General features: G+C 45.1%; 1 protein-coding gene and 1 pseudogene across 1 annotated transcript; one reads left to right on the top strand and one right to left on the bottom strand.

Annotated features, from left to right (window-relative positions):
• Positions 1-4,165: 4,165 nt before the first annotated feature.
• Positions 4,166-18,999, top strand: LOC125947776 (uncharacterized). Its single transcript, XM_049673058.1, has 8 exons — positions 4,166-4,213; positions 7,349-7,496; positions 9,478-9,654; positions 14,350-14,424; positions 14,531-14,581; positions 15,049-15,158; positions 17,287-17,500; positions 18,842-18,999. Exons 1-8 carry the CDS (start codon positions 4,166-4,168, stop codon positions 18,997-18,999), a joined length of 981 nt encoding a protein of 326 aa, XP_049529015.1.
• Positions 19,000-20,235: 1,236 nt separating this feature from the next.
• On the bottom strand, positions 20,236-22,657 carry LOC125947775 (uncharacterized; annotated as a pseudogene).
• Positions 22,658-22,866: the final 209 nt, after the last annotated feature.

The raw sequence follows: 22,866 nt of genomic DNA, 5'->3' as shown, positions 1-22,866 counted from the left end.
CGCCCAGAGCTTCCGAAATGTTAATTTGCTCTGAGGCAAGACATTTGTGCCCACAATAAAGTTTATCAGCTTCGCTAGGTCGCCCAGTGCTGTCCACGTCAATCCATGAGAAACCGCGAACGACATTACTGCTGCTATTGCGGCCGCCTTTGTTACATTTGAGTTAGGCAATTTTTCGCCGCCGTACTGCGAAAACCAGGACGGCAACGTGCTGTCACCATCAGAGAAATTGCTGGCATCATACTCGTCGCTACTATCAGAGCTGTCTCCACTTTCGCAAGTGTCATTTGCACTTCTTGAGCTGTTCATATCGTCGCGTTCATCACCACTGTCGGGTTCTTCACCACCGTCAATTATGAAGCTGTCGCTGCCGTTGTGGTCCAAGGAAATGTCATTGTCATCTCCGTCATTCGACCCACCTTGCGATGTGTTAGGCGAAGCCTCTGCCGCGTTTCCCGATTGAGCACTGGGGCCGACGCTCGTAGATTGTGCTCGTGACGTTGCCGATGCGATGGCGACGGCATGCGCCTTTTAATGCCTATACAAAGTAGAGCTCGGCACATCGAAGTAGCCATCCCCGTCTAAGTATATCTTGCGTCGCTTTTTAGCGGTATTCTCTGTCATCGCTTCCTTTTAGTACACACTAAGCTGGAAAAAAAGAAAAATACCCAACGAGCACGAAAAGACCGCCACTGTATCACCGGTTACCACAAGAATAAAATACCCAGCTCTCTCCCGCTGCGGAAAGCGAGCGGGTAGAGTGCACTAGAGCAAAAAACGCGGAAAATGTCGCGGCGCTGCCATCGCCTTATTATGAATCTCCGGCCAATAAACGTTAGCTCCGGCTGTTTCGGCAGTGCTCATTGACTGAGGCGAGCTCACGGGCTGAGTAGCTGTCGTCTGCTCGACGCACCGTCGTTGTTGCGTCGTTTGCGTTCTTTCCGCCGCTCTTTTTCCATTTTATTTACTATGGATCGGTGGGATATAATCTCAGTGTTACCGCCACCGAGTATCCGCCTGTCAAAGTTCCATGCAGCTGCGGTAGGGTCTCCGACGCGACAAGCGTCCGGTCGGCGAGCGGGGCCGCTCATTCGGGAGAAAGCGACGGTGGCGTCACCTGGATTGTCAATAAAAAATGCCTCAGCGCAGAGCCCTCGTTGGAGCCACTTCCCCAATCTTGTACACTCTAAATCGGATCAACACCGTCGGATTACTAAGACTACTAGACCGACTAGACGACCAAGACAGCAGCCATAGATAGATATTACGAATATCCTCTCGAAAGCAGAGAGATGGCGAGTGCCACCAAGCACTGTATTTTTACCTTCTGCACTCAACCCGTGGTTCGTGTTTTGTCGAACCTGATTTAAATTTATTTCCGCATAATCTATTTTGCGTCACCAATGCCCTAACCGCATATTCATTGTCCTTTCCTCTGTTGTAAATTTTAAGCAACATGACCTTAGTGCCTATTCCGAACGGTCTAGGTATTGTTTTTAGAAAGGAGCCAATTCAGTATCACGATGTGACCGGCATGCGCTAGTCAGGTTGAGACGATATGCCAGAAAGCATGTACTACATTTTGCAGGCAGCAAGGCCTATGACATGGCTGTATGATGTTCAAGCAATGGACCGAATCGTTGCGAAATTGTAATTTTCCAGCGATGAAATGGGCCGGGACATTTGCATGGCTACGAATTAACTACATATGTGATGTTTCCGTCATTTGCAGAGAAGAACGGAGTTTGACTCATGGAACGCAGCTTTTGTTATCTTAGCAAAATTTGTCACGTGGTGGATGTAAAGCGACGATAACCTACGCCAGATCGAATCTGTCAATTTAAAATTTTCATTAGCATGCATGCTGCCCGCAGCAACATTATTTTTGGTCCGTAGCGTATGCCGTGTTTCGTCACTGCTGGATTGAGTTAGTTATATAAACCATACAAGTGCTCGCTTTCAACGATGACACGTACCATTCAATAAGACTGCATATGCTATAAGGGCGCTGAGCGGAGATACTATCGCTGGAATTGAATGACTCGCCGGAAGGCCCGCACGGTCGGAGATTAATTCTGTCTGAACACTCCTTAATTCGTCAATCAATTTATGCAAAGACAAAACAAGAAAAATGCGACAGTACGCTGAATTGTGTGTCTGTATGTGTGTGCGTTTGGAACAAAAAATCAGCAGCTTCGCCCAAAGGGCTCCTCGGAAGATATGTTCTAAATACACGCAGGTGCGCGCCAAGTTGGTGCGGCACGTCGTTTATCCTGCTGGGAAATAAGCGCTCTGGTACTACGCGTCTCACAAATCGATGATCTAGGCAATAGAAGAGCGCTCCCTGTCGCGTTGCTGCCGTCGCATCTCGATGGTGCATGAAATAAGACCGATAGGAAACAATCGGCGCCTAATGAAATATACAGGTCAGGTCAGCAAGCTTACTGTCGTACTACAAGCCCGTCCCGCTCAGAGCAGTGCATACAGCCGCCGATGCTCGCAACGCTCATGTCAGCAGAGGAAGGCACCACCGAGGCGATTTAGGTTTAATTTTATTAGCCCTTTTCAGTATTGACCTCGCATTCACTTCGCTTCGTCATTGCAGCTTAACACACTCCGGTCTCGGCAGGTCCTCTCCGCGTGTGAATTCCCCATGCGCTGTTGAGCAGGACAACACAACGGCTGCGCAGATGGCGTTATTGTGCATCAAGCCTCCGTATAATTTTATTTTCCTTTCTACTTATCGAAACAGCGATCCCGGCCTTATGAAATAGAAATAGATACAATAATATAAATATAATAGCTGAGCAATTATTACAGAGCCGCACAAACTACTTCGCTAACATTGTGATTTGTGTAAAGGAAAACAATGCATTACTTGCGGATAGAGCACGTCCATGAAAGCACGTGCCCGGCCCGTAATAAAGTCGATGAGACGTCATGCTCGTTTGTTGATATTAATTTATTGTAGCCTTGAACAAAAGTAAGTGGAACCAGAAAGAAGTCTGGTTTGCTACCCTGCAGATGGTAATCGGGAAAATTGCTTAAGAGCTAGGTGCAGAAAGGGAGGAAGATTGAGCAGCGAAACGCAATCATCGTACTTTCTGAGGCGGCACACCTTTACAGAGAGCACAGGAGAAGACAAAGAGTCGCGCGATTTTATGTATGTGCGGCGTTAAAACGAGCCAAATGAACATCCATAATCGTACGCTAGAGCGAACGTATATGCGTATGATGAGAATGAGGTGGGCAATGAGCAAACGAGAAGTCAACCACGTTTTTATCACTGTTATTTTTTCGAAGCACAGCTTGTATTTGACGCGTGATATGGTCAATGTGCTTACCGGATATGCACATCTAGCATCTAGTGCGTGTGTGCAAAACGCAGGAGAGTAGTTTCACGCACATTTTCATCCAATAATTATTGTATGACACTATGGTTTCACGTGACGAGGCAGAAAGCGTTTGTGCTTTTGCTTGTTTTAGTTGTTGTATGGTAGTTGTCTGCTGACATGACTCTGCTTATTGCTCTAGTGCCCCCTTCACTTAATGTTTCCTCGGAAGCCCTGTGTAACATTGTAAATAATAATAAATAAACATAGCCTCCGAAATGTGGCGGTGCGGGCTGTGGCGAATTTTGGAAGTTATTACATAAATCATTAACCTATAAATGCAATACGTAAGCCACTCTAATCGAAAATCAAGAATGTGAGGAGTTCCTAATGTATTTTACAACATGGAAGAATTTTTAGGTGCCACAGTAAATGTTTATTTATGTTATTTATTAATGTTATTTTATTTGTTAAGTGTTATTTTTGTTTAATTTTTTGTAAGCGAGGGATAGGGACAAGGCTACATCAACGTACTACATCAAGGCAGGGTTGCAGGACGTCCACCAGGCGTCCACGCATGTGGCGTCGTAAACGGGCGAAGACAAAGTCGTAGCCGTAGCCGTGTAGACTGCGTGTGTTAGAGGCGACGTTGGTTGAGACAGTTAGGTGCTGATTTAGTGGGTTTTGTACATAGTCTGCAACGCTTGCATACGTGAAATATAGTGATAATTATCGGGCAGTGATACCTGTACGGCTCATAAAATCCTTTGAACCGGAAGATGAGGACGATTTCTCTAGAACAAGGGAACTGCAAGCTCACTGGTGCAGTGAGGATGGCAGCACTGAAGGTTATTACCCGGCCTTTGTTCATGCCCTCGCAGGTGAGTGTACCTTGCTTCTCGGTGTTTATATTATTACACTGCGCAATTTTTGGGTCTTTGTAGTTTCCATCGATGCGCGACTGGCTGTCTAGACCTTTGTTGGTCCACATGGCAGGGCGCTTATCTTTACTAAATCTTGCGAAGCTGGCGAGAACCACCGCAGGGCTTCGTAATAGAGCCCTGTAGAAATTTCGTCCGAATGCGGCAGTGTACCTCACTGTCTTGAGATCAGGAACCGCCTGATGTGCCTTAGTATATGCAAGGTAGGTGTTAGCAACGTGCCACAGGGCATTAACGTATCCCTGTGCACTGCGGTAATGTGTGCTTGCGCGCATGTCGCGCAAATGTGTGCGTGTGCGCGTTGACATTATGCAATATCACGTAACCTCAATGGATAGACGTATCCATCATTAGTCTATGCTGGTTTTACTGAAGTCGCTGCTTTCTCGTGTGGTGTGCATACGTGGACAGTTAGGCGAAACAGTTGTCACAGGAATTTAATTTTGCATACCCGAGACTCTCCGCGTCAATGCCTTATTCCTGAGGGTAAAGGTTGTTGCAAACAAGTCTCAAGATGTGTTCAACAAGGCCTTTTTTGTATTTTTCATATTTAATTGATTTGCAATTTGTTGCCTTGGCATTTTGCTCTGTTCGATCATTTGTCATGATTACTCGAGTTCATAGTAGTAACGGCTAAGCAGGTCAAGGCGATATATTTATTCTGAGATGGAATTTTTGCTGCTTTGTATTGTTTACGAACAGTGCAATTCAGGCTAATTTATTGGCAAATCATTGATGATCTTAGTGGTTTGCAGGGACATAAGCAGGCAATGTCTTGTATTTATGGCAGGACACGGAATAGTATACTTAGATTGTAGTCACATGCCTTGGGACTAACAGCCATTGTGTTTCTTGTTATTGTGAAGACACTGAAGATACATTGCTGCTTTGCTGACTACTGACTTCTCTTGAGGTTCAGGAGACTACACTGGAAGGTTACAAGGCAGTCAGCAGTAATTTTGTTCTCTTCCTTTTCTGTTATCCTTATAATTTACCACCAACTACAACAACTTAATTGGTACTATTTAGAGTGAGGGAAATGCGAATAGAGGGGACATGTGGCCAAAGCATAGTTATGATTCATTGTTACTCCTGCGCAATTGCTGCAGTTGTAGTGCAACATATTCCTGGTGCTATATAAATTAAGATTAAACACTGGAATCTCTGATTCTGGGAGCAAAAGCACAGTGATGCAGGTCGTGAACTGAGCATATGTGAGCAATATCACGCAGCATGAGCGTTGATAGTTGTATTCACTGTGACAATATTGGCAAGTGGAAATGGCACTGCTGCAGTGGGATATGTAAAACAAGCATTGAACAAAGCAATACTGTTAGCAGCCATGCATTTTGTGCTAAAACATATGCATGCACTTTTTACAACAATGACTGGCTAACGGCATGTCCTTTACCTGCATGTATGCTGCGGCTTCACATTTTGTTCTTTCAATTTCATTGGACCTCGATAGTACAATACAGTCTATGAAAAAGAATTGAATAGTACAGTGGCTGTTAGTCTCTCTGACTCTTCGGGTATTCATAAATTTGGGTAAAAGAAAGGCAGTGCAAGCGAATTTTCATGAATATAATTGTGTTCAGCTGATTGCAGCACCATCTTTAATTTAGAATTATTTTGTACATCCTTGTGTAGCTGCATGTACTTGGTACTTTTGACTGTAGTTAAGTGTGAAGTGATACTATAGTGCTGTTTTGGTTTCAGACACCCTGGAGGCCCTGAACATAAAACTAAAAAAAATGAGGGAACCTTTTCCTCGATTGATTAAGGTGGAGACTGGCATGTTAGGACCTCGCAAGCAAAGGGTGAGTATTTGTGAGCGCTATAGTCATTTGAAGGTCTAGTCATTACTTGTCCACTTATTTATCTCGACACCACCAGGACTTTGCATGCTAGTTACGTGGCATTCAAAGTTTTATCAAGATACCAGTGATATAATGAATGCATTGCCAGCTACTAAAAAATTCTGCAGATAATGCACTCACTGTGGAAATCCATGTTATGCGAAGCATTTTGCAGGTATCTGGCTATTCAACATTGCTTGAAGTTCCACTAAGTGAAACCAGGTGGACGAGCGTGTTTTTGTAAATTTATTTGTGTGTGTGGCTAGTGAGCGTATGCTTCTGTGAGGACAGCAGCATGACGACCACGTTGAAAAGAATCATATGGCATCAATGGCAGGACTGGCCATTGTGGATTGCCATTTCCATTGCTGGCCGTTTGTCATGACATTACGATATGGTGATTGTTGTGTTCTGCATAGATGTAGCGGGCAAACTAAGCGAGAGAAACACTTATTGTGATGTCATCAGCAACTGCGTTATATAATCATTCATACTTTGGGCTATGTCGTGTAGCGTATGTCAAAATGATGAGATTTCTACTCCAGTGAAGAGATAAGTTATGATTAGCCTGGCAGGCATGAAATTGGTACAGTGCTGTAGTTTCTATAGCGCGTAAACTGCTATGAAAAAAGTACTGGTAAAAATGGGCCGGCCCCGGAGAAAGTACAGTGTTACTCGGCACCTGAAAGCTCGAGCGGTCACAGGGGAAGAAGACAAGAAAAAGGCATGGAGAACATGCACCGAGTGTTCAAAGAGCTAGAGAAGCATGCGTGTGATCATAGCCTAATAGTTAGAACACCAGGCTGCTGAGCTTGTGTGACCAATGGTGGAATCGCACCATTGGTCCCACATTTTCTTATTAAAGGGAGGCGAGACAGGAAGCTACATACCTGCCTACCAAATTGTAAAAAATGAGGCAAGGAATGCTTGACATTTAAGTATGTTTATAGGTTTATAAGTACATATCCTTGAGGTAGCATTTCATTCGTGCTCTCTATTATCTTGCCTCTGTAGAAGGAGCCAACACCAAGGGAGGCAAAAAAACAGAGGATGGCAGCCACAGAAGCTCTGCATGAGCGAATTTTGCACCAGCATAAGGTAGGAACAGAACATAGAGGATTTTTAAAACCACATTATCTGTCAAAATGGCCAGAAGCACAGCACTCGGTATTTTGTAGTGATCCGTCTTATCTTTTTGCACTGCTTAAACTTTTAGGCAACTGAACCACCACGAGAAGAGCTGGTCGCCAAGTTAAAAGCCACCATTGAAGAACAAGCGAAAGAAGTTAAAAAACTGAAGCGAGAGCTCATACAAGCAGTGGACCTCAACAAAAGGTTAACGAATGCTCTGCTCGAAAAGATTGGTGAGTACATTATGCACTTCTCAGTAACCTATCGCCCTACAACAACAAATAGTGGCCACCATAATGAAATCTGTTAGGAGGCACAGCAACAGATAGCAGTTGGACGGCTTGCTTCTCCAATTCGGTACTCATTGGCTTAAAGCTTTTTTCCCCATGAGCACTGGAGAGCACATGCACACTTTCCGATAGCGTGCTACTGATGGTACTTCTTTGCGATGAATAAGAATATGCTCCTGCTAGATATTAACGAAATTCATTCTTTCATTCATTCCCCAAGCACGTGTGGATAACGAGATATTATCTCATCATGCCAGCTACGTGCAGCACTGCCATCGAAATGTGTGCATGCATACGTAAGGGATAAATTTACAATGATTTCATAGATCTATTTACTCTATGCTCCATTTGCAAAAATCACAATATTCCACCGGAACGAGAAGGGGAACCGAGGGGCCTGATCTTTGGTAATCACAACCATAAGAAGCCAACAACATAATAAAGGTAATGAAAGCATAGGGAAAGTTATTTGTAGTTTTAATTAAAGTGTAGGAATCGTAAAGCAAAAGGAAATGAAAGGGATGGAAAAACAACTTGCTGCTGGTGGGGACTGAACCTACAACTTGCACTAAATGCATGTATTATACAAAGGTCGAGGGTTTGGCCCCCACCAGCGGCAGGTTTTTTCGTCCATTTAAATTTTCCTTTAATTTACCATTTCTGCAGCTTCATTTAAACTTGCAACTAAACTTCCACAATGCTTTCTTTGGCTATTATCTGTTGACTTCTCACAGTTGTGATACATTCCACTTATTCATGATATTTGCTAGACAGTCTGCCATGATGGCGTCATGGCTTTCGTGTTGCACTGCTAAGCTCGAGGGTGCAGGACCAAATCCAAACCATGGCGGCTTCATTTCGATGGGGACAAAATGCGAAAAAACGCTCGTGTACCGTGCAGTCGGTGTGCATTAAAGAACCCCAGATTGTAAAAATTAATCCGGAGTCCCCCCACTACAGTGTGCCTTAATTGTAATCATGTCATGGTTCTGACACATAAAACTCCAGAATTCAGTTTAATTAATTTAATAGTTTGTTTGACAGCCTGCAGCACGTAAAGCCATATAGAATTCCCAGCTAGTTCTTCGTGCATTTTTCACACACAGTTCTTGTTCATAAAAATTGCTGTTGATATTTACATTCAGGATAATCTTGGCTTGATACCAAGTTATTTGTTAATGGCCACTGTGGATGTGCCCTAGTCATACCTGGCGACCCTCCCGAATGTTTCTTAGAGTTTACGAGCTTGAGTTACTGTGGGCAGAAACTGTGAAGCCACTGGCCTGTATTAACTGAAGCTGAGTAGCTTGATCATTTAGGCACCCGCCGTGGTTGCTTAGCGGCTATTGTGTTGGGCTGGTAAGCACAAGGCCGTGCGATCAAATCCTGACCCCAGCGGCCACATTTCGATGGGGGCAAAGTGCGAAAGCGCCTGTGTACTTAGCTTTAGGTGCACGTTAAAGAATCACAGGTGGTCCAAAATATTCCGGAGTCCCCCACTACGGTGTGCCTCATTTAATTAAGATCATGGTTTTGGCACGTAATAAAACCCCAAAATAATTATTTTAATTATTTCAGGGTCGTTGCATCCTAAAGGCACTTTAGTTCAGCTTGGTCAAGGAACTAAGCTCACTATTGCTGATAGTAGGGCCTGTGTGTCCACTATGCCTTCATTTGTCATGGTGTTTCTAATCCCCTTTTGTCAAGATGTACCAACAAGCCTACATCGCAACCCTTGCATGATGGCACCTTATTCCATGCTAGGCATACCTTTAGGAATACACTTTTTGTACTCAATTTATGACCTGTTCCTCATGTTTCTGAAGCAGTGGCAGGCGGTAATGAACTTTTTTTTCAAATTGAAGTGTACAGCAGTCTTTTGTTCGCATTTATCTGAACAGCGCATTAATGAATTTAAATGCAGAGATTGCTCATGGCAAAGCTGAAAAGGAGGCCGAAGCCAGTGCCCGCGCTCTCCATGGTAATCATGCAGAGAGCATGTGTGCCGACAACTTGTCTGTGGGCCACCAGCTGCTACTAGAAGACTTTGGTGCTCATGAAAAAACCAACCAAGCGACCAGCACACCATCTTTGAATGAAGGTACTGTTATTCCTGTATGCCTATCTGTTTTTGGACTGCTTGCGGACCTTTTTTTCACCGCCCATATAGTGTCAATCATGTTTAAAAAATGTTATGCGTGTGTCACCTGATAAGCGAAGTATGTGACTGACTGGGAGTAAGGCAATTTTTTTAACAGGCGGAGCTGTTTATGTTGAGTGTAATCTGTCAACAAAAAATGTGGACCGATCCTGGCAGTAGTCCAGAAGGAGTCCAAGCACGACACATACTCCTGTGAACTAGCAAAGTTGAGCCTGGCTAAATCTAGCTATGCATGGTTGGTACTACTTAGTCAGTCATCGATAGCCAATCAATAACTAATCGATCAATAATCAATAAATCCTGAGAAATGCTGGGGATGAGTTGGTAGTGCTTAGCCTAGCCCAAAAGCCAGGACTAGCTAGGTGCCCATAAGCTCCGCTGTCTCTTTGGCATTGCGCCTCCAGTGCAAGCTATGCTAATTTTCTACCTGCACTGCCTACGAGAGTGTAGCTAGTGCAGGAAATCGCCATTTTATTAATTGGTGTAGAAAAAGTGCTGCTTGACTCACCTACACGAAGCCATTACTTAGCAAAAGTGTAGCTTGAAAACTACTCTTTCTGTGCTGCAGTTTCAGTAAGTGTATGCAACAGACCAGTATACGGGCATTACAAATGCCAGGGCCATTTTGTCTGTGACCGTTGACACTGTACAGTGTTGACACTGTTGACAATGTACAGTCGCGAGCAACAGTTTGGGGTCCAAAGGTGCCACGATATTCTTTTTTTTTTCGCAGTCTCGGCGTTCCGACTGAAATCAAGAGTGCACACCTACGTGTGCGTGTTTGACCAACACAATGTATTAAACTATTTCCAGGCAGCGGAGCTGCGCTAGAGTATATATATATTAATTTTTTTTTGCTGATGCCATGGTCTTCAAACTTGTTCTTGCGACTGCACATATTCCTCTTACTTGCCTTGTTTACTTTCTGCAAACTTTGATAGCTGCTTACAGCTTTTGCAAAGCCAGTGCATGCTTGATGTCATTGGAGATAATTTTACTTGTGAAAGGTGTGTGTGGCATCATACCTCAGGTGCATCTGCAATTGAATTGGATAACAGCGGAACTAATACAGTCAAACCTCGATATAACTATGTCGTACCTGCAGCGAAAAGTTTTGTTAAATCGTAAATTTCTTAAATTTGAGATATTAAAGCTTTAGCTGCATAAATAACTCCAAACTGACAGAACATTCTTTGTGGATTGTACCTTATCGGCAAGCATTTCTAAACAATTAAATTGCAAGTAAGTCAGGTTTGATGAAAACAACAGCGCTGAGCAACGGGACATGACAGACAGACGAAGCGCTGACTTTCAACCGATATTTTATTGTGCACACAGCAATATATACAGGGGCTTGAATAGGCAGGAGGGAGAGGAGAACATATCATAGTAGGAATACATTATCAGGAAGATAGCCACAATGGAGAATGCAAACACATCACAACTAAATGGTCGTCATCATCCACGTGCAAGATACGCGAGTTCCTTTGGACAAATTGTTAACGTGTTTCATTCCTGCATGAAGAAACTAGAACTACTGAATTTATAGATAATAACAAACTTAGGTTCCTTGATCTTTAACTGTTTTATCTGACCATGTACGTGCTGATACAGTGTAGACAGCTTATAACGTAAGTCGCCGGAGTCGCAAATATCCGCACTATAAGTGGTACTGCACTATAACCAAAGCAACAAATTTCAAGGCCCGAACATATGCAAATTATGTGCACCGAGCCGCCACGCATATGCGACAGTGGAGGAATGCGGCTAGAATGTTTGCATTCAATTTACAGACGAATCTCGTTAATTCTAACCAGATCACACGGCGGCGCCTCTGACCGGCATTGCGCCGGCACCGCCATAGAGTAAAAGCTTACAGACCCCTCAATGTCGCGTGGAACAAAACAAAAAAAAGGAAGAAAAAATATGCGGCGGATATTCACCCTCTCTCAAATGGCAAGGTCGCCGATTCTGCGTTGCGCCGGAACATGCGTCTACGTGCCGACGTCTCAGCCACGCTACCGTAGCCACGCGTAGAAAATGGCAGTGAACCCTTCTTTCTCCTTTATGCTTCCTCTACTTTCTAGTCACGTGTTGACCTTGCACGCTGTGGCAGCTGCGCTGTCTCAGGCCGCCAACGCCCGCTTTGCCCGTTCCGATAATTGCAGAAAAACGAACTTCGGGGAGCTGGCGCCGGGGGCCGAAGCTGTAGCTGAGGCGCCTGCACGGCGCGGGCGCACATGTGACCGTTGAAAGTGGGGAGGTACGAGGGAGGGCGAGGGTAGCCGCCGAGCGGCGGAGTTGCTGTTATCGTGAAGCGAGTGTTGTCCGGCCTTGGCAGTTTCGTGGCCGTAGCTCGCTATGCGCGCCGTGATATTTCACGACTCGCACTCAAGATTCTGGTTTCAGCCTCACTGGCTGTTCGTTCGCACCACATGCTCTTCTCCACTTCGTCTCTCTTTCTTCCTCGAGCACTCCTTGGGGCGCCCGTTTGAGGCGAGCGTTCTCTGTCTCCGCTGACTTCCGTACTCGCAGGCAGCCGCACTGTAACCAGTGTTTCGTTTCCCGCAACTGCACTATAAGCGATACGCGTATACATAGAGTGCTATGGGAAAATTAACGGGAGTCTGAAAAGACCGCTTTATATCCGGTCCTGCACTATAAGCGGTTACGTTATAAGTGGTCTATACTGTAGTATGCCCTCCCACTCCAACCAAGAAGAGCCTCGTACCTTACAGCTTGGTGCATTCAACTGTACTTAGCGTGCGATTGGCAAATTTTGTTTAGGGGCTTGCCTTGTCACAGTCGTGCCTTGACACAATGCGCAGCTGTTTTGATTCCCAGGTGCTCAGACTGCGAATGGCAGGCTGCCTGGACAATTTGCTGTCCACCATTGTCGAATGTCTTTTAGCAGACTTAAAACAGCCAAAACCTGTAAAACGTAACAATTAAAAAGAGACAAGTTAGCATTCAAGAACCGCGGTCATTCCCTATTTGCACCAGGTGTTTCATCGTATAAAGAAAAGTAGCATATAAGGCCGCCGTTAGAGTTGTTTTTTCGGCAAGAAACAAGTTCTGTAGTATGTGCCAAAAAGTGAATAAGGAAGACACGAGGCCCCACACATGTGATAAGAAACACACTAAAAAGTCAGTTGATTGCTGCCACAACAAAGTGTACGAGATCCCCCTCTCCTGCGGTCGATGCTACATTGGCCAAACTCGCCGTTGTATTAATGACTGCCTCAGAGAACACTCGAATATATGAAGGTATGTGTTGGCAGCCACTTAGCTGTGCATAGCTCCTTTGTGGTTGTGAAGACTAGCAGATTAAATGCATCATCTGTGATGCCCTTCAAAATGCCAGTGACCTTGTCAGCCTTGGTCATATCCTGGTCAACTTGTAGACACAAGGCCAGTGCGTCCTGGATGTACAAGTAAGGCTCAGTTGATGTCTGGGTACGTGCTGCCAGTTGTTTCTTGGCACTGCTGACCAAATGGGTTGTCAAATAGGTTGCGGTGCTCCTGCTTGAAGGTGCCAGCTGGTGAGATCGTCCTTGTGGGTTCGAAACTAGATGCGAGGGGTTCTGCCGAGGTGAAATATGATGTTGGCGAGCATTGTAGTTGATCCCAGGCATTCTGTTCGCTGACACTCTCGTACATGCTGAGCCACTCATCTTCGTCAATGCTGTTTGTCCCAAAAGTTGGGCTGTGGGAGGTATTAAACTGGGTGGTGGTCGCAGGCGTAGCTGACGGCGACGTGTTGTCCCCTGGCAGCATGGAGGTAGACTCAAGGTAGTGTCTGCCCCGCAACTCAACCAAATTAATGTTACGTGGAAGCACAGTAGGGAGACTGTTACAGGGTGTATTTACAAAGGTAGCAAGCACTGGCTAACATCAAGCAAGACACGCCGTCATCAGCTCAAACATTGGCCTCTTATGGGTGTACGTCCCACTAAATCCAAAGGCTCCAAGCACTAGCTCCAAGCACATACAATGAAATCTCGATATAACGAACTTAGGGGACCGCGGTAAATCATTCATTATTCGGAAAGGTTGTTATAGTGAAATCCACAAAATTAACCATTCCGCCCATCAACCCATCAGTTCATAAGTTGTCACAATTTCAGCTATCCACAAAAACGTCGCTGTTGGCTCTTGGCATGCGCTGCTACTATTTTCTATAGATCCCGCTGACATGCACCACCGATGCATGGTATAACACTGAGTTACGCAAGTAGAACAGGCACTGAAAAACTACTGATGAAAGGGCAGCTCCCTGTAGCCTCCAAAGCGCAAACTTGTTTGTTTTTCACATTCCTTCCATGGGCACTGCAACTGTCTCACTCGGGACGGACACCTGAACTATTACTAAGAAAAGCGCGAGTAAACGACGTCTGGAAAGTGCAAAGTGCGGCCGTGCAGCATCACCGAGAGTACGGAGGTTACCTTTCTCCGCGCGTGTAGCTAGTACGGTGCAGAAGCGCGAAAGAAGGGCGAGATGCGTCTCCACGTTGCTAAGCGACACTTGTCTGCGCGAAGCATGCGCTTGTTTCTTGTTTGTTTTTGTTTTTCACATTCCTTGCTGTGGACACCGGAACCAGTCCAAGTTTTCCACAATAGCTCATGTCTATGCAGGAGTGTTCGAGTCGGCAGACTTGGGTGTGACAGGCGGGAGCCATTCGCCACCTCCAATGAGAATTGAGCCTGCAGGTGAGTGAGCTTTTCTTTTGATTTAATAGAGAAAACATGTCAGGCATCTTGAACTGGTCAAGACACAAAAGCAAGAGCTCTCTTACACGAGGTTTTGTCTGTGCAGGTGTGTCGACTGAGAGCGCTCAGGCTCCAATGATGATGATTGAAGCTGGGGGTGAGTGAGTATTTTTCAGTTAATGGAGGAAGCATGTCATATGTCAAACTGTGGTTTCATTATGGCAGGATAGAACTTTCTGTTACATATGCTAGTGCAATGAAGGCTTTGTAAAAAACCATTAACTACACTCCTTTAAAGCAAGTATGCACATTATGCAAGTTCTTAGTAGTCCACATTTGCTTAGTATAATCACTGCAATAATGCACGGTCCGTGCTGCTAACGTGCACAAGTGTCTACTATTTCTCCAAGCAAAACTACATTAAAGAATTTACTTATCTGGTGACTATGTGGCTTAACAACACACTGGATTAGGCAAGTTAAAATTGCGACTGCGCATGTCAGGCTTGAATCGCACTAAAATGTTGGTCGGCCTATGTTTATGTCCATGTTTTCCTATGATTTATGCACTGAAAGCCTGCTATGACCACTATATGTGCTTAATGAATGTTGCCATTGTTTGCAGTGGAGGCCACAAGCACGGCAGGGGTACTTGTACACTCTGCTCAATTGGCTGTTGCTGTGCACCCAGGGTCTCCATGCACTGGTGGAATGCTTTCAACTGTCGATGGACAGGTGAGGCCAACTTTTTCTTTCACTTTGTCTTCATAGACATGCTTTCCAATGGAATATCAGGGAAAAGGGTCCTTGTATCATCAATAATTGCCACACAAAAGGAATGTGACGTTACTGCTTAAACACTGTTGACTCCAAATAAAGACTTACATCGGCTTGAAGAAAAGTCAGCCTCATGTTTGTCACTTGAAACGGGTAAAGCTAGATAATGGGTTAGTTTGAACTGTGAAACTTGTTATCAGCAAAAAAGGGCTTATGGAAAGGCACAGATACTGCAAAACACTCGTGCTGCTCTTCAAACCTTTTATTCAAGCAGTAGACACATTAACATTAGCAGATAAGATCAGCAGGGTATGATTACAGACAAAGTATTGTGTCCCATGCAGAAATTTACGAGGCCTCTTAAAACGTCTTTGCTCGTCAGGTGCATAATTACCGTATTTCCCTGTCTACAAGTCGCACTCCCCTAAAACCGCAGTCTTTCAGAAAAACAAACCGTCGCACTCCCCTAAAACGGCAGTCTTTCAGAAAAAAAAAAACGTATACAAGTCGCACCGGTTTATAAGATGCACCTGTTCATTTGGCAAGCGATTTAAAAAAGTTTCTGATGTTTCACTTCGTGAACGCGGATCATGCTGATGCACATGGGTGCCATTCCTATATAATTGCGATAGAAATGATATGGATGCTCCAGTGGCACTTCTGCCGTTGTGGTCACCGCAGTGTTCCGTAAAAAGTCCAAGGGCGATAACAGTGTCCCCGCGCGCAGTATTTGCAAATGCACGCAGACAGTCGCACTGCGTAGTGGCCAGCGAGATAAATATTTCAGAGTATCCGCACAGTGTTACTGTGTGACTCTGCGGATGCGTATCTATTGTGTTAACAGCTTGTACCTTCGCCATGGAAAAAAAATAATAGCAACAGGATGTGCTGCGTGTCTCAGTGCACCAACCGAGCGGTGAAGGATGAGATAAGGCTTCATTCGTTTCCGCTCTACGCGTGTCTTAAGAAGAAATGAGCTGTGAATAAGCTCTGGATCGGCAAGCCTAAGGCGCCACCACTGAAGGTTTGTAGCGCATGCTTCGTCGCTGAAGTGTGTGCTGCAAACGTCTCTATGCCTAGTCCATCCACCTAGTGGACTATCCACTTCGGCTGTGGCGATTCGCTCCAGTGGTATGCGCGAGGAGGAGCTAGCCAGTCTCCTTCTCGCACTTGCTGCTGGAACCAATCGCCACAGCCGAAGTAGATGGTCCACTAGGTGGACTCTTACAGAATACCCCCCCCCCAATTCTCCCTTATAACAATCGCAGATATAACGAATTATGGGTAAAATGACCACATTTTATTGTATTTACGATTTTATGACCGTGCCTGTTCAAACTGCGTCCACACATAATGAACATATTCAATAGCACCGTACTGTTATAACAAACATGTGAAACGCGATCACAGTAAAAGGAGGGTGTGCGCCAAGTTCTGAAGTTTGAAATTGCGGCGGGACTAGGCACATACTCTGCTTCAGTTTAGTCATGGCTAAGATGAGTGAGTGGTACATGTGAATTTCAGAAGCCACAAGGAAATTCACTCTTTTTCAGCCATGCAAGGGTAATCGTGCTTTCAAGGCATGCCTCCAGTGTGCTTCAGAACGAGGCCGTGCAGTATATAATGGTGGTGGCCTTTGGAGACCGGCGCACGTGGTTCTCTTATGTTCTGTTCGCATTGTGACACTGCTTGCAATCTCGGAGGCCACGATGGCACTTGTTCTTGCACTGTTCTCTGCGTGGCACTGCGCCTATTTGAACCAATTTTTTTTTGCTTTCTCCATCAATTTCCTTATTGCAAGGTTAAATTAGCTGTATAAAATATGACTGCTTGCTGCTCACAAGGTGGGCAACCTTTATTAGTTTAGTAACACTTGCATGTATTGTTATCCTTTACAGAAAGGTTAATTTTCTGGTAAGAGTGGGTTTAACCCCATTTTTATAAACCTTGTTCGAGGTGCAGAAGTAGGAAATTATGGGGTTTAATCCGAAATCAAAGGACCTAACCTATGCAATATTGTTTTATGCAAGCGTGTTTTAGTGTTGCGAGTACTGGTCAGAGAAAAAATACTTCATATCTATTGCAGGTACAGATTGGCGCGGGCATTGTGATGCCACTAAACAAGTGGCATTACATAATGAAGTCTACCTCAGATGCCAAGTGCACATTAGACGTGGCACGGCACCTGTGGTCAGCAACGCAAGCTGGGGAGAGAAGCCTGACTGGGCAGGCCTGTCGGACCATCTCTGACGCATCCGGGAAGCTTCCAGCAACACCAGCGAAAGTGGCTGCTGTGAAGAGTAAGTAAACAGTCACCTAATTTAAGAAACATGACTGTATATCTGAAAGTTATCTGGATGAGTTAGTGTTGATGTACACACAACGGAAAGAAATGGCAAAGAATGATGCAAGTGCCCTTATGTATGTATTTTTCTTGTGCCGCATATATGCACTGTAAAATCAGCATACGATAATTTCGAGACATTGGTGTCTTGCGAAAATTGTCCGCAGTTTACCCTATAATCGGTTTGAATGACAAGTAATGCAATCAAGAAAGTCAGATGGCTACATGTGTCTTATTTGAGCATAAAAATGAGGAAAGAATTACTACACTAACAAAACACCTTGCACATTAGTGGTACATGTATGCTATGACATGTGTAGGGGAGCTTGTCCTGTGTGAAACTTCCTATAAATTTTCATGCCTGTCGTCAGTGTCACAAAAGATCAAGGTGCTGGGCATCATACAAAGTTCTAGAACTCTCCGTCAGCCTGGATTAGAACGGATGACTACATAGTGTGGCTGTAACTGGCCTTGTTTTTCTGCGCAGTTTCAATTGTTTTATGAATCGAAGTGTTGGTAACTCTTGTACTGGCATCAACAGTTTGCTGCAAATAGCGTTTGCTGCAAAAATGGGTTTTAGGAACAAACAAGCATAAGAGATTGCTCTGTATTTTAAGATGCTTCCTTAGGCTTTTTTACACTGAAGATGTAGGCTACCTTAGCAAGAAAGCATTATGGAGTTTTAAAAACACTGAAACATTGGTTGCCATCATTGGCAGCTAAATAAAGCATGCAAACCAGCCATGATTACGTCTTTGACATAAAAAAATTTTGCCTACATGGCTAATGTTAAAGTTACAACCCACTTCATTGCCTACTGTACGAGGTAAAGGCTCGAGCAACAGGTAAACGGTAGCAGATGACAGAGGTCGCACCTTGCAGCTCTCCTGCATGCGTGAGACAGTCTAGCAATGTCTTGGCTCTCCAAATCTGACAGGAATTTGGGTGGTTGAAGAGCAAATTATGCAAAATCGGAAGCAAGAAGTCAGCTCGAAGGGGCTTTGAATACAGCTGCCGTATGACTAAACTTTGCAGTAAAGCCACCTCCTGCTGAGAAGAGGCGTGGCTTTTGCAACTTGGCAAAACAATGTGATGCATGTTTATGCATTCTCACTGTGCAAATACGCCTGCTCTGCCATGCGTGCCGAGTAGCATGTTTCTATAATATATGCTGCATTGTATTATCTGAAACTTGTTGAATCACTTGCTTGAGTAATTGCAGCAGATTTCCTTCATTCACTTATTACTACAAATTGTTGAAAAAACAATTTATTTTTGTATTGCACTCTTCTTTTAGACTGCCTGGAGAAGTACATCAGCGAGCATCCCATGGGGCCACCAGCACCACCTCCAGAGCACCGCCTTGCTTCTGTAAGGAAGCACCTCCGGAGCTTCTTTACAGAAGCAGGTCGCCAGGGCAAGCGCGTACGCAAGACTGGAATAGCCCAAACTTAATTATTAAATGTTTTTAATAAAGTGTAAGGATATGCAACATATTATGGTGATATATAGTGATTTCTCATGGCATGAAAATGTAGCGGCATACTTGGCCACATGTAAGACACAGACTGCACACTTTGCAAGACTCAAGAACACATGAAGACAGCCCATCATGAGCTTCCCAAGTGCAATGGCTGCTCCTTTGATTCATTACACACCTTGCCTTCGACCTGATGTGCCCACTGTCATACCCAGTATGCCACCCAGCGTGCTACCGACCACCCAGCGTGCCACCCAGCATTCCACCCATCACCCAGCATTCCACCCATCACCCAGCATTCCACCCATCACCCAGCATTCCACCCATCACCCAGCACTCCACCCATCACCCAGCACTCCACCCATCACCCAGCATTCCACCCATCACCCAGCATGCCCATCGCCCAGCATGCCCATTACCATAATCCACCACGATGATGGATTCCAGCATGCCCAGCATCGGGCAAATTTTCAATAGGGATATGTGACGAAAAAAAAACGTAAAAGTCAATAAAAATTGTGTAAATACATATATATGTTAGCAGTTGTTTTAATATAGCAATATAACGCGGTCGTCGTCGAAACTTGTGATGGGGGCGCCACCTACAAAGCGCGCCACCTAAGGCGCGCTTTTTGAAAGGTTGCGAACTACGCGCTCGTCGCGCTTCTCTACTGAAACTAAGTATGAGTGATAGTGCTGCTTGGCATGAAGATGAAATCTTTTCTTTTTTTCTTCGGTCAGAATGTCATCAGCAAAGAAAGCCTGTGTATTTCTAAAAACGGCGCCGTAAGCGCTCCGGTTCTCGGGCGCGACGGGTGCATTTCAACTGCGGTGAAATTTGAAAAATATATGTGAACTTAGCTTTAGGTGCATGGTGTAGAAGACCAGGCGGTCACATTTAATACGGAGTCCCACCATACTGCATCCCTTATGATCATGTCGTGGATTTTGTACGTGAGCTCCCATATATTCTCCTTAGTATTTAATAGTGATCTTGGACAGACGTACCACGCGAGTGCGTCGTCTACTTCTGAAGCTTCGAAACATATTTATTCACTGTTATATACTAATTAAAAACTCGCCGCTCGTCATAGCAATCAAGAAATAAATCATGACAACCATTTGTACAAAAAAATGCTTTATTGCAAGCTCCATCGTCGAAGTTGCTCACTTCGCACCACGGACACCTGTGTTCACTGTGCCCGCTTGATTTACAACTTCAGATACTTCCTCGACAGCGGTTTCGGAGCGAAGATTTTGCATACATCGCTTTTGTCGGTCACAGCGGAGGCGTAGTTGCTGAGCAGGGGCTTTATGAATCGGGAGCACACAAGTTCAACCAATTTTTGGCGGTGCTGGTCGTCACGCATCGTGCATCGCAGAAGGCTGAATCTATCAGCGCTGGTGCAGCTACATTGAGTAGCGATGCCAGGGGCCTTCGGAGATTTGGTGTCTCCGTCAGTGCACTGTTAGTAAACATTCTTAGCGTCTCTAGGACGTAAAGAAGTTCGTCTGAGGGGTATAGCAGTCCGCCTCTGTCCTGATTCTTGGTGAGCTGTTGAAGTGGCTGGCTGCTGGGGAACTTTGCTTGTTAGTTCACCGCAGTTATCACATTCCATGTGCTCTCTTACCACTCGTGCTATGTATCCGCCCATGTCGACTGTTGCTGTAACTTGGAGGGTCGGCAAGCTTGCTGGCATGGTTTGCACTTTGAAGCGCTCCAGGATGTGAATGGCAGCTGAAGGCAGAACAGACGGTTCTTTGCGTGTGCGAACTGCAGCGGGGAGCGCCTTGCTTTGTACGAGCTCTTGCTCGTGTAGGATGTTGCTACATTCAGGCACGGCTACGATGCCTGTTTTCAGCAGTTTCTCAAGGCCACTCATCGCGGAGCGCACGTCCAATTGGTCATTAGAGCCCAAGGATCGCCTCAACGTGCCAAAAAGGGATTCAATGGGGTCGCTATTAAATTTCCTTGTCAGCACAAAGCAAAATTTTTCTTTTGCAAGCAAGTGCCGAACGCAAGCGACCGTTGAGTAGGTTGTCAGGAGAAGCGCCTCGTAGGTTGCTGCCGTGAGAAAGTTGTGCGCGGAAGGCGACCTGTTTTTTAATTCTTCCAGATACATGGGAAAAGTTAGTGCAAGCCATTCGAGGCGGCTATCGTCGGGGTCATCATAGTGTCTAACATCGGGATTGTTTTGGTGGATGTATTGTGTCGTGTTGCTGGTGTCGTGAAGTAGGAACCAACGGTAGATGTTCTTCATGAAAGTTATTTTTGGCCCTGCTGCAGCGAAGGAGCAGTCACAGCTGTGCCCTGCCTGCCCTCTTAAAAATTCCAAGGCCGCCGTTACCCTTGGAGAAAAAAACTTCCAGATTCATTTTTTCGATGTTGTTCGGGAAGACATGTTTTCTAGTAAGTTTTCTCACGGGTTTAACGATCATTTCCTTCTGCAAGTCGTATATTTTCTTCAAGTAACGAGAAGATATTTCTCCGTCCGGGCCAATTTCTCTTTCCAAAAATTGAGATCTTACATTTTTCAGGACATGGCAGCAGTCGAAGCTGAGAAATAAAAGTCTGTCGGGATCAACCGGGTGTTCAATTCTGTAAGTCAGAAATCCGCCGCAGAGGTCTGTCATGGCACTCACGTTTATTTTGTGGTTGTCAGCCACGAGTCTGTCCACTTTGAAGCCGGATTCTTCAACGTTCTCAATAACTGATCGCACCAGCTGCGACAGCTGAGAACCAGAGAGGCTCTTCGTGAAGAAATAAGACACTGTAATCCTGTAAGATGTTGACAGGCCATTTATGAGGAAACACAACAGCGAATTTGCCAGCAAGGGCTCATTCGCTGGGTCGTCCGCTTCGCCTACGGCAGCATGGCCAACAAAACAATCTTGCTGCTTGTACTGCAGCTTTGGCTTTATTCGCATTTCATCCATGATGAGGGAGCAATGCCTTGAAGCAGGCGACGTCAGTTTCTCACTCTCTGCTTTTAAGCGCAGCTTTATCAGTGAATTAAAGCATGCTTCACCACTCGTGCCCCCGAGGAATTCTTGAAGGGTGGTCCTGCTCGGCAGCTTGAGCAGTCTTTCTTTCCTGGCATGCTCATAGGCCTTGGTAGATAGGTGTCTCAATATAATGCAGTGGCGCACAACATCTTCCGACCATGTTGGTTTTTTTTCGTCTGAAATTAATTATTCTGAGCACGGAGGTCGCGGGATCGAATCCCGGCCACGGCGGCCGCATTTCGATGGGGGAGAAATGCGAAAACACCCGTGTACTTAGATTTAGGTGCACGTTAAAGAACCCCAGGTGGTCAAAATTTCCGGAGTCCCCCACTACGGCGTGCCTCATAATCAGAACTGGTTTTGGCACGTAAAACCCCATAATTTAATTTTTTAATTAATTATTTGATTCCAAAGGAAGACAGCCGATGTGTCTTTTTGCTTGGCTTGCTGCCTTATGTATGACATATCTGCAAAGTTGCAGTCTTCCTTGACTTTTTCTAATTCTGATTTATATCTGTCAACTGTGTTCTGGAGTCTATCAATCTTTCTTTTCATTTCTCTTTCTTTTCTCAGCCATTTTGCTTTCTCGTTTGCGTAAATACTGCAAGATTCTTCTTCTTCGTCCATCTGCGCCTCTTGGACAACTATATCAGAGTTATTGTCTGCTTCCTCATCAAAAGCCCTTGGTGGCGCACATAGCTGCTCTTGCACCGCAATTGAAGAGAAGACTGTGCGCGTTGTTCCTTCTCGGTGGATCTTTCAAGCTCCATAGGCGTCTCTGTTACACTGGCTGAATTATTCATTTCTTTGCTCTGTGTAAGTTCACTTTCTGAATG

This window comes from Dermacentor silvarum, chromosome 8 (genome assembly GCF_013339745.2).
Source record: "Dermacentor silvarum isolate Dsil-2018 chromosome 8, BIME_Dsil_1.4, whole genome shotgun sequence".
Classification (NCBI taxonomy): Eukaryota; Metazoa; Arthropoda; class Arachnida; order Ixodida; family Ixodidae; genus Dermacentor; species Dermacentor silvarum.
The sequence above is the reverse complement of the archived record's forward strand: the minus strand, read 5'-3'. Positions and strand labels throughout refer to the sequence as shown.